This window comes from Schistocerca americana, chromosome 3 (assembly GCF_021461395.2).
Source record: "Schistocerca americana isolate TAMUIC-IGC-003095 chromosome 3, iqSchAmer2.1, whole genome shotgun sequence".
NCBI lineage: Eukaryota > Metazoa > Arthropoda > Insecta > Orthoptera > Acrididae > Schistocerca > Schistocerca americana.
The window spans coordinates 225,888,484-225,901,564 of record NC_060121.1 but is presented as its reverse complement, the minus strand read 5'-3'; the positions used below and the strand labels follow the sequence as shown (position 1 = coordinate 225,901,564).

At 38.0% G+C, this 13,081-nt stretch overlaps 1 protein-coding gene across 1 annotated transcript in view; it reads left to right on the top strand.

The window, feature by feature from the left end:
• The window catches only part of LOC124605988 (transcriptional regulator ATRX homolog), a 493,634-nt gene that overhangs the window by 412,666 nt on the left and 67,887 nt on the right, over window positions 1–13,081 (top strand). Inside the window, exons 29-31 of the mRNA XM_047137952.1 lie at window positions 1,933–2,110; window positions 9,410–9,580; window positions 11,172–11,337. Of these exons, the coding sequence (XP_046993908.1) occupies window positions 1,933–2,110; window positions 9,410–9,580; window positions 11,172–11,337 (515 nt within the window). The remainder of the gene's footprint in view (window positions 1–1,932; window positions 2,111–9,409; window positions 9,581–11,171; window positions 11,338–13,081) is intronic.

Here is a 13,081-nt window from a genome sequence, read left to right as displayed (position 1 = left end):
TCTGTGTAGAATCGAATTGGTATCCCGTCTGGTCCAGTGAACTTTCCTCTGTTGAGTGATTTCAGTTGCTTTTCTGTTCCCTGGACACTTATTTCGATGTCAGCCATTTTTTCATTTGTGCGAGGATTTAGAGAAGGAACTGCAGTGCGGTCTTCCTCTGTGAAACAGCTTTGGAAAAAGGTGTTTAGTATTTCAGCTTTACGCGTGTCATCCTCTGTTTCAATGCCATCATCATCCCGGAATGTCTGGATATGCTGTTTTGAGCCACTTACTGATTTAACGTAAGACCGGAACTTCCTAGGATTTTCTGTCAAGTCGGTACATACAATTTTACTTTCGAATTCACTGAACGCTTCACGCATTGCCCTCCTTATGCTAACTTCGATATCGTTTAGCTTCTGTTTATCTGAAAGGTTTTGGCTGCGTTTAAACTTCTAGTGAAGCTCTCTTTGCTTTCATAGTAGTTTCCTAAATTGGTTGTTGAACCACGGTGGGTTTTTTGCGTCCCTCACAGTTTTACTCGGCACCTACCTGTCTAAAACGCATTTTACGATTGTCTTGAACTTTTTCCATAAACACTCAACATTGTCAGTGTCGGAACAGAAATGGCTATGATAATCTCTTGTCTATGGCTACGAGAATCTCTTCAGAAATTTTGAAAATTAGGTGTGTTAATGTCTTATGCTGTTTTGGTTTGTTGCAGAATTGTTTCTTTTGTCTTTGTTACAAATTTTATCTATATTAAGTGTGATGTGCTCATGTGCATTGTGCATGAAGACAGCTATGGCAGTGTGTGTTTGGGTGTCTGTGGGGTTGATGTGTGTCAAATGGTTTTCCATTACGTGTGTCTGTGCACCACACATCATTCTGCTATCACCTGATTGTTTTGTACAGACATTAATGTGAAGTACAGTTTGCTATTCACATGTGTATGATGTTAATTTTGATATAGGAGGTGATACCACTTTTCATGTCATTGATATAAAACTACACCATGTGTTGTAATTTATTTATTATTGTTGTATATTTGTTATTAATAAAATAAATAACTGCTCTGTGTGTCTGGCATCACTCAACTTTCTGACTGAGCATTGATGTATCAGCTTTTTTATGTTGCTATACTTCCCAGTAGCAGTAGTTGCCCATGCTCTTTTTCCAAGGTAATAATTATATTGAGGAGCAAAACCTAAAACTTTGACAACACTACATGTCTTGCTGTTTGAGAATTAAAGTGGATGTATTATCTTATACTTCTGTTTTTTTCTTATACATAAAAACATCTTGAAATTATAAATAAATTAGCCTCTGACTACAAAGAGAATTTTGAATTACCTTATTTCATTATTGATTTTGGGACTACGAGCTCCATGTGCAAGTGCACTTTGTATCTATGCATCTAAACGATGTTGATTGTCACTTTCTTGCTTGCTATCATCACAGCTTTCTGTTGTCACTGATAAACAGTATGTGCAACAAACCCGAGTCTACAGCACCTTACAAAATCGATACCTCATCAGATTTAAGCAGTACAGATGCATAAAGGTGCAAATGAACATGGGGCTGGTAGCTCCAAAATCAATAGTACAGTAAAGGAATTAAAAACTGTTTGAACCAGAGGCTAATTTATTTATAATTTCAATTCATTACATGACTGTGTTTCCTCGTTCCTTCACTATTGGACGTCGAAATATATAAACAGACATCTAATTCTTCTGATTACTTACTTATGTCAGTCCTTGACATATTCCTTTCCATTACTCAATGCCAGAAATAGGAAATTTTTTATCAGAAAGTTTGATCTCTGTAAGTCTTACAAGCAAATCACAATAAAGTTTTCTCAATTACATAAATTCACTTTATCTCATAGAATAATTGTATTTACTATGATTTCTTCAGCAAACTGATGTGGAAAACTTTTTATTTTCTGCATAGAGCTCGTTTGTTCCTGATTTCAACAAGGGCTGGAGGCCTGGGCATCAATTTAGTGGCTGCAAATCGTGTTGTTCTCTTTGATGCCTCTTGGAACCCGTCTCATGATGTGCAGAGTATTTTCAGGATTTACAGATTTGGTCAGAAGAAACCATGTTATGTTTACCGGTTTCTGGCTCAGGTAGTAATTTCTTATTAATTATTATTTTAAATTCTTTTGTTGACTTGTGTGTGCATGTTTGTGTGTGCATGTTTATTTAATAGGATGGCTTTTACCTAAAGCTCATTTTATGAAACATAAAATTTTGCTGCTACAATGCTCTAATCCTCTTATAATCAACATAAACTTTGTGTATAATTTCTGTTCAATCAAACAACTGCTTGGCAAGCCCCAAAATCCTTGAAGTTGGAAAACAGCACACATATTAATTAATTCCAGTATTTCTATTTGAAAATAAATTTACGGGACCCCATGAAGACTACCTCAGCACTTTTTGACAACATTTTGAGTCAAATAATCCAAAAAAGAAAAAAAAAGAAAAGGTTTCATTGTTCCCTGAAAAATATAAAAATTTTAAGAAAAATTTTGTTCACGTTAACAATGCATAAAATGTTTAAGAAATACATGTTTTTATGCACAATTACTATTGAACCTAATACATAATGTGAATTGAGAAATTATCATGTAACTTCCATGACAAATAATTAAAAACTCTTTCCATTTATTAACGGGTGTATCCTCACCAGCAAAGATAATCAGTGTCCATATCACTTGGCACTATTGTTCCGCAATCTGTTTTTCACAGCTGTGTGTCATTCAGTGAGCCAACGCTGTGTCTGATTGTTCAGACTCTGTAAAGGCCACACCAGTACTAAGGTTTTCGATAGTCCACCCGTACATGGCATATATCGCTGCTGAGTAATATTTCTCTTTCTGAAACTAAAGCAGAAATATATGATAATGGAAAAGAAAGTTAGATTTCAGTGTCCATACTGCTATAATGATGTTATCTGTCTGTGTTTGGACAGAAATTCATATTAAATGAAACATTGATTTCTTATTAAAATTGAGTCTGACAAAATATTTTTGCTAATAAATAATTAAAACTACATTACTTTTTCTTTCCTGGCAACTCTGGTTTTTGAAATACTTTTCAAGTCTGTCGACGAAGTTAATACAAAATATTCGTAATAGACTCGTGAAAGTTCATTTCACATTCTCTTATAACACGCCATTGTCAGCTCTAGAAGTTCTGAGAAAAAATTCTTCATTCTTTCGAAGAGACCGTCATTAACTTTTAATGTCTCTGGATTTAGTGCTGTATGAAGCATCTGTTGTCCAAGCAGTAGAGCTGCACTCTGTTGGCAAATATGGTAACTGTCGCTTTATTTCATATAAGACGTCACAGATCTCATTTCACCTCATGTTGCCCAATTGGAAACAAAAAAATAAAGAAAAAAGCTTTAGTATCTTATTTAGTCTTTGCACATATATTTGTCACTCATTTCCAGGGAAAAATGAAGGACAACAAAACTTTGACTTAATGTATGTGAGGGCGGCGTGTGACCTGACATTGCCTCACTCCAGGAGTGAATTACTGAGTATATGTTTTCATTACTCTATTAAATATATGAATTTGACCTCTTTTATATGTTTATCATTTATTCAGTTTACTTTCAGACTGATTAGTTCTCTTATTAGCATTGTTAGTTTTCCTTGTAATATGGATTTGTAATACGGGTTTGATGGCTTTAAATTACTTCAAGATGAAACAAATGATTTTACATCAGACCCTGTGAAATTGTCCGCTAAACATTACATTGAAATATATTTATATACATTCTTTCACTTTACAAAATCTAATTGTGTCTGTACTCATACGGTCTAATGAATTATTTCAAGTCACTGTATCAAAGGCAAGAAGAGTCCCTCCCACTTGCAGCACACTTTAATAATCACAAAATAGACTGTGCAGCTTTGTTTGAAATCTGTAGCTATTATGTCAAGAAATGCTTTTAGTATCGCATGTGCCCAAGGGAAACTCAGCAATTTTGCAGCGCTATTCTTGCATTAGTTGTATTTGTACACATAATACTTTGTAGTAGCACTGTATGATGTTAATTCCCATATTATTCACCATTCCTTGGACTATAGATCATAATATTAACCTTTCTTTTAAAACATCTGTTGTTACCTCTTATGTTTCGTGAATCATGATCACTGCATGACCAAACACATCGTTCCTCGGCATACCTCCTCTTTGTTCATCTAAGATTTTGTCACTTATCTGTTTACTCCATTCATCCAGCAACTTTGTCTCAACTAATCCTACTACCTTCATTTGTGTCCTTGTTTCATCCATATCAAGTTCATTGAACTATTGTGCCACGTCTCTTATATCTACTCCTTGCACCACCTTGACTACCTTATCCCTCTACTCCATTTGCTTTCTCAAATCATGGATTTTATGTAAGCCTATGGTTTGTCCTGATGCTGGTTCACCTGTAAATGTAACCTTCTTAAGTTTTCCTTCTTATATTAGACCTGTTTGCTGACTGCTCTATAATATATTAATTTTGTATTCTTTCAACTAGTCCACTCCTAACAAAATCTGCACACTTGTCTGGTACTATGTACACTGGATGCAGGAACTTTATACCCTCTGTGGAAAATCTCACTGTAGCCACTTCCATCTTTTTGCTTTGATTTCCCATTACAGTGGAACTTTGATTTTACGTTATCTGATTTTTACATTTTTCACAATTCTACACCATAAATTCATAGCCCCTGTGAAAAACTCATAAGATCAACGCTAAAAATCCCCCAATTTTACGTTTCTTCCTAGTTACATTTACCTCAATTCTACATTCTTACTTAATGTCTCACTTGACTTCATCCCTCTGTTGACATTTGATGTGCCCTAACGACTTATAAGTGGTGGAAAAGACAGACGGTTCGCACTGAGGGTGGCAGTGGTGGTGGTGAAGATAAGGGAATAGTTTAGGTCATTGATGAGAGGGGAGATGTGAGACAGAAGTGGTGATGTAATCCATGAGCAGCGGTGCCTGCACAATTTGCAACGTTTACCTTCACTGAGCAATAATGGTGCAACTACCACTAGGTTGTGGCAGCAGTGGAAAAGCAGCACAGTCGATGCAAAGTGTTCCAGACGGAACCAATATTTGATGAACGGGCCCAGCCACCACCTTTTCTTGTGCCACTTATAACTCATTCTCATCTTTTGTCATGTATTTCCAATGTACTGTGTTCAGCAACAATATCAGTCTTCTACCTTTTGATATTCAAATACTAAGTCTCGATGAATATGCTCAGTCAGGATCAAGGCCACTTCCAGCTAGTGAGCTCTTATTGGCTGGCAACTTTTATGTTACCCGACAGCCAGCACATCCACCACTCCACACTAACACATGTAAAATGAGCTCGTATAACTGATGTGTGGAGAGGGGGAGTGGCCCCTCAATGACGGGAATGCAGGTAGGGGTGGAAGCATTTTGTTAAGTGCGGAAAATACACTTTTTGTGCAGATCATGTGCTATGACAGAGACGACAGATGGAAATAGAACAGGGTTTTGTGATAGCACATTTAAAGACTTTAGTGTTCAAATCTGACATGACAGTTGTAACAACTACAGACACTGCTCATGTACTATATACTTTGCAGCACACACTGTAGATCATAAAGATAGACAGTGCTGATAGAAGGTATGAAGCGAAACTGTAATGCCTGAGCTTTGCTTTTAAATGTACATTTTATGCCGTGTACAGAAATTAACTGAGCCAACTTCTAATAAGCTTGTAATGTCAGTTGGAGAAATAAACTCATTTCTTCATGTGTCTGTTTCTCTCAAGAGAAGGAAAACGCACACCCCACATGTTAGATTCTGACACCCACCGTACTTCACAGTTTTCAGTTTAATTCTCCATGTTTATCAATTTTTACTTTGTTCTGGGTGAGTCCCAAGGAAAGATCACTTGTCGTTGCAGATGCAATGACCGTGCAATGCAGTGATGAGCAGTCCCTAGTGAAATATACCGAGGGTCTCACAGAGGCCTTCACAGACCATAATTATGCTCCAAACCTTATACAAAAATAAGACTCCCGTGCCTTATTTTTCCAGTCTCCAACCATCTTCTGAAGTCCCACTATCCGGTCACAGAGGAGCATTCCCCTCGAAACTTGGTACCACCCAGTAATGGAGCACCAAATTAGATTCTCCACCATGGTTTCGACTACCTCTCATTGCGCCCTGAAATGAGAAATGTCTGGCTCACTATCCTTCCCACCCCTCCCACAGTGGTATTCTGCCGTCCACTGAACCTACACAATATACTCGTCCATCCCTACACAACCCCTGCTCCTAACCTCTTACCTCATGGCTCACATCTCTGTAATAGTCCTAGATGCAAGACATGTCCCGTACATTATCTCACTACAACGTACTCCAGTCCATTCACAAACATCACCTATCCCATCAAAGGCAGGGCTACCTGTGAAACCAGTCATGTGATCTACAAACTAAGCTGCAACCACTATGCTGCATCATACGTGGGCATGACAACCAACAAGCTGTCTGTCCACATGAATGGCCACCAACAAACTGTGAACATGACATCTTTCATTTCAATGACTGCTTAAAACACTTTGCCATAAGGATCCTTCCCATCAACAACAGCTTTTCCGAATTGTGCAGGATGGAACTCTCCCTCCAATATATTCTATGTTTCCCATAAACCTCCTGGCCTCAATCTTCGTTATTCATTGTTCTTACCTACCCAGCCTATTCCCTGTTCCCATTGCAGCACTACACAGCCCTCATTCCACCACTCCCCCACCTCATCCCTGTGCGCTCCACACCAGCACTTCACTGTCCCCCACCTCTACCGTGCTATCCCTCCCCTTCCCTGTCCCATCATGCACTGCTGCTGCTTGCAGTGTGGCTCCAGCTGCCAGAGGCTGCAGTCGTGTGTGTGTGTGTGTGTGTGTGTGTGTGTGTGTGTGTGTGGTGTCTATTTTTGTCAAAGGCCTTGTTGGCCGAAAGCTTATTTGTGATAGTCTTTTTATTGTGCCTATCTGCGATTCAGCGTCTCCGCTATATAGTGAGTAGCAACTTTTCTTTTCACACTATTGTTACATTTCATTCTGGATTTTCCATTGTATGATAACTGCTGGTTAATATTTCCTTTTTCAAGTTAGTGCACTAAGCAAGAATATGTGGTACTAGAAAAGAAAGTTAGATTTCAGTTTCCATACTTCTATAATAACATTATCTACCAGTGTCTGGACAGAAATTAATATTAAAAAAAAACATTTGTTGCATATTAAAATTGATTCTGGGCATAAAATATTTTTGCTAGTAAAATAATGAAAACTACATTACTTTTCTCTTTCCTGGCAATTCTGTTTCTAAAATACTTTTCAAGAGCCTCTAGAATTCTTGGAAAAAATTCTTTGTGTGTGCAATTCTTTCGAAGAGTATGCCATTAAAGTTTAATGTTTTTGGATCCAGTGTTGCATGAAGATTTATTGTGTAAGCAGGTCTGTTAACAAGTATGGTAACTGCTTAATTTTGTATCAGAGTTGAGTGTATTAGAATCAAAAAGAAAGGAAATGAACTTTAGAATCTTATTTACTTGTCACATGTACAATTGCTTCCCATTTCCAGGAAAAAATGAAAGAGAATGAAAATTTTTACATAATATTTATGTATGTTGTGGCAAAATACGACCTGACAACATTGAACATTCTTCCTAAGAAAGAATTAGGCAATTGTCAGGATTTTTTTGAGATCTCCATGATTTGTTAAACAAAATGTTTCTCAATATCAAATTTTGTGCAATGTTTATTGTAAACTTGATGAATTTGGTACCGCTTTCTACACACAATTAGTACAAGGGTAACTCAATTATTATCTGCAATTTAGTTATATTTTTGTTTATTTTGGTAGTACTGTCGTTTTACGTTGATGACGCATGCTTTGTTTATTTGTTGTTATACCTTTGCAATTTTCAAGCCGCTTGATTAGTTTCGTTATCACTGCCATGCTGTTAATCATGGCTGCTCCACTGTCTATTTGCACCAATGAAGATACAACGTTCAGTGATCCATTTTTTGTGGTCGGAAGGCGTATCGGGCTGAAATTCATCGAAGACTTTCGGTACAGTGTTTTGCCACAATAGAGTGTTTAAGAAAGGATTGAAAAATTCTGAAATGGTCGCACAAGTGTTACGCATGATGAAGGAGCCGGATGAGTATTTACCACCACAAATGAAGAAACTATTGAGTGTTCACATGAAATGATTCTCTTAGACAATTAACTGTTGACAAAGTGGCACATCGTCTGCAAATCAGTCATGGTTCTGCCTAAGAAATCATCCGTAACATACTTGCGTTTCATGAAATTTGTGCAAGATGGGTCCCAAAACAACTCATATAGTTGCATAGACAAATGTGCTTGGACATCTGCAAAAAACATTTGGATCGCTGTGGTAATGAAGGGGACAACTACTTAGACAGGATTATATTACTGGTGACGAAACATGGATCCATCATTATGAGCCGGAGAATGAACGGCAGAGTATGGAATGGAAACATCAAAATTCACTGTGCAAGTTCAAGACCAAACCATGTGCAGGAAAACTGATGCTTACGATTTTTTGGGATGCACAAGGTTCAGTACTGGAACGTTATGGGGAAAGGGGCACAACAATAAACAGTGTACATTACAGTGAGATGCTTACTTCCAGGCTAAAGCCTGCAATTCGAAGCAAACGCTGAGAATTGCTGTCAAAAGGTGTTGTCTTGTTGCACGACAATGCCCATCTGCATACTGCTGCCCACACTGCTGAAACGCTCCAGAAACTCAAATTTGAAGTACTTTATCATCCGCCTTATAGTCCCGATCTTGCCCCTTTTGACTATCACTTGTTTGGTCCACTCAAACAGGCATTAAGGGGCCATCGATTCGCCTCGGACGAAGTAGTGAAAGAAGCTGTGCATTCCTGTCTTGCAGCTCAACTGAGAACCTTCTTTTATGAGGGCATCAGTAAGCTTGTGCAACGATGGACCAATTGCATTGAAACACAAGGAGACTATGTCGAAAAATGATATCCTTGTAAGTTTCCTATTTCATTTCAATAAAATTTTATAACTGCTTTGCGGATAATAATTGATTTTCTTGTGTATTCTAAAATATTCCAATTCCACTTTTGTAACTAGGGCTAGCCTTCTAGGTTGAAGGACCTTTGTCGAGGAAACTGGTAGCACAATAGAATATTTCAGATTTCCATTCTACTGTAGAGGAACATTTCTTCACGAGAATTTTATGGCACTTTTAGTATAATATTACTGTCAGAGCTACATGCTGTACTTCATTGTACAGGGTTGCTGCTAACAACAATCATTTGTGTACTGATCAACTTAATGTGCTTTCATTAATTTCCTTTGCTTTTATTCTTTAGGGGACCATGGAAGAAAAAATTTATGACAGGCAAGTGACAAAATTGTCTCTGTCTTGTCGTGTTGTTGACGAACAGCAAATTGAACGGCATTACAATATGGCAGATCTTCAGGAGATGTATATGTTTGACCCTGAGCAAGTGAGCAAACGTCCCACACCTTTGTTACCAAAGGTAAGTGTTCCTTATGTGCTTATGATTTTCATAGAAGTGAAATCTCAGAACTGTACTGTAGGGCACAGAAAGAACATACCCAGGTCAAATGCAATTGCTGTTAATGAACTGTGAACAATAACTCAGAACATTTCTAATTATATTTATATGAGAGACAGTCAAATGAAAATGTTTCATTACATGTTATGAAACAATAGCAACCAAAAGTCTTTCCTCACGATACAAACTTGAACTGACCTGCCTCCCCTTTTTCCAACATTTTCATCAGTGACAGACATCAAAGAATTCAGTGCCCTCCAGGCTGTCATGCTACAGTTTACAGAGCTTTTTTAGCTGTACAACAACAAACAATATTATTTTGGCATCACTTTCTGACAGATAGTACATAAGCCAAGTATGGAACATGCATGTTGTTCGTAAGTGTTCTTGTTGGAACACACACGATAAATAAGAAATACATTCATAACAGAATTACAGAGAAATAAAATTGAATTGACCTTAAGCATTACTTCTGGCCCACATCAAGAATTGCTAAGTGGGAAGGAATCATATGAGATGTGTCACCCACATTTTAGGAGGTGAGGATTACTACAATTGATTTTTTATACTGTTCATTATCGTGATGGAAGGTTAGAAGCAAAATAAGTTTTGAAGTATCATGAAGTGTAGAAAGTCAACAACCACAGTAAATGGTTTTATTTTTCTAACTCAATTATCCTTTCCCCTTTTGAGCTCACCAGGAAGAGAAATAGTGAGATGTCGCAAATTTCAATAATTCTCTCAGTATAAAGGTCTGAGGGAGGGAGGTTCAGAGTAGAACTGGAATAGAATGCAGTAATGACTCATGCATGAAATACCAACAATTCAGCTTTGCTGTATGATGTCAAACCTTTAGTTATCTGTCCAAAAAAATGATTCACAATGAAAATTAAATATATAAATACTTTAACAACTTTAAAAATTTCAATTACAGTAAATATCCATGTGGCTCTAATTAACTTCATACAAGGTATTTGTTACATGACATTGCATATTAGATGCAAAAATACCCATCACTTGTTTTCATGTTTGTTTAAACTGATGGCTTTACACTGTTTGAGTGAGGACATTGTGGGGCATTTATGTACACCATCTCTCTGCAATTGAATCATTTATTGCTGCCTCTTTAGATCATGGAAGCTATTTTTACTGGATGGTGCAATGAATGAAGACTACCCACAAAACTGAAGTTTACTTCTCAACAGTGCTATTCACATGTGAACATACACCATAAAAATCTTCATTAGTGATTCACCAATTTCACTGAGTTTAACACATCCCTTTTTGCATATTTGACTGCATTCCTCACATTGCAGGATTGATTAACAGGTTTTTCTGTTTGAATTAGTTGCTACTGAGGATAAAACTATTGTTGTTTATCAATTGTTTTGTTTTACATAGAATGAAACAAAACGTGTCATTGTGTTGTTACAATTATGCCTTAAAATGTTCATTGTAAGAGTATGTTATGCAGGCATTAGTAATAACTGTTGCAATCATTAATTCAATTTAACAAACTGTTTCTGTCATATCTGTATATTACTTAAAACAGGACCGACTGCTGGCTGAGTTACTGAAAGAACATGAATACTGGGTTATAACATATCACGAACATGATTCATTACTACAAAACAAAGAAGAGGAGGAGTTAAATGAGGAAGAAAGGAAAGCAGCTTGGGAAGAATATGAAAATGAGAAGCAGGGGAAAGTTCCTCCACGTAAGTATATTATGGTTTTATATAGATGGCTACTGAAAGCATATACTTCTGTATCACACTTGCCTTGACTGTCTGCATTAAAACTGAATACAGAGCTAGGGAAAAGTGAGTGGCTCCCCCCTGCCCCTTTCCAGGAAGTAAAAGAGGTCACAAGCAACCAGATCGTGGAGTACTGTGTATATTGCTGCTGTTATTGTTGTCTTTAGTTCAACCCCACAAGAGACTCGTGACTCTTTACGAGTATACGCATAGTGAGTGTCGGCACTCCCAAGCCAAGGCAGTACTTCCTCTTTTCCTGTGCTGCAAATTTACTCTCTGATTATATCTTTTGTCAGACTTATTTTCAAGGGCAGTTTCCATCCTATCTCACTGCTAGGTCGTCATTTATGTCTTTTCCCCCTTTGTCCCCTTTTATGTTGTACTATATAATTTGGTTAACTTGTGTTCTGTCTCCACGTCTGGGTTAGATCTCCATATTTTCAGTATTCTTTTTCAGAATGTGTGGGCCATTCAGGGAAGGTGACACAAAACCCAACACGGTAGCCAGTGCAAGTCAGGAGTTACCAGATACCTGTACAGTGGCAGCACCCCTGACCACTCAGGAAACACACTATCGATGTGCGAGCTGTCACATTCCTGTGCATCCTGAGGAGTAGGTACCTTCCCATTTGCGGGCACAAGGAAACCGGGCACTGGCCGTCACACCAGGTGGTCTGTCCTCTGGCTGGGTGGCACCCATGGGGAGAGCTCTCATTTGGAGTAGGTAGAATCATAGCAGATATTTGGCATCAAAAATCAACCAGTTATCAGCCAGTGGCTGTGAGGCTCCAACTGGCTCTTAAGACAGACTGCAGTTCAGTGCACTGGGACCTTAAATGCAGACAGATGAAGAACTATGTGAACACGTGCCTTTTTATATATATATATATATATATATATATATATATATATATATATATATATATATATATATATATATATATATATATATATATATATATAATGGAAGGAAACATTCCACGTGGGAAAAATTATATATAAAAACAAAGATGAGGTGACTTACTGAACAAAAGCGCTGTCAGGTCGATAGACACACAAACATACACACAAAATTCAAGCTTTCGCAACAAACTGTTGCCTCATCAGGACCTGCCAGCACTTTCATTTGGTAAGTCACATCATCTTTGTTTTTTTTCTTATGTATCAGCCACTGGCTGATAACTGGTTGATTTTTGATGCCAAATATCTGCTATGATTCTACCTATTCCAAATGAGAGCTCTCCCCATGGGTGCCACCCAGCCAGAGCACAGGCCTCTGGCTCCTACCCTTGTAACCACCCCCGGTGTAAAACCTGTCCCATGCACCCTCCCACCACCACCCACTCCAGTCCTGTAACCCGGAAGGTGTACACGGTCAAAGGCAGAGCCACGTGTGAAAGCACCCACGTGATATATATATATATACACACACACACACAAAATTCAAGCTTTCGCAACAAACTGTTGCCTCATCAGGAAAGAGGGAAGGAGAGGGGAAGACGAAAGGAAGTGGGTTTTAAGGGAGAGGGTAAGGAGTCATTCCAATCCCGGGAGCGGAAAGACTTACCTTAGGGGGAAAAAAGGACAGGTAGACACTCGCACACACGCACATATCCATCCACACATACAGACACAAGCAGACATATTTAAAGACAAAGAGTTTGGGCAGAGATGTCAGTCGAGGGAGAAGTGTAGAGGCAAAGAA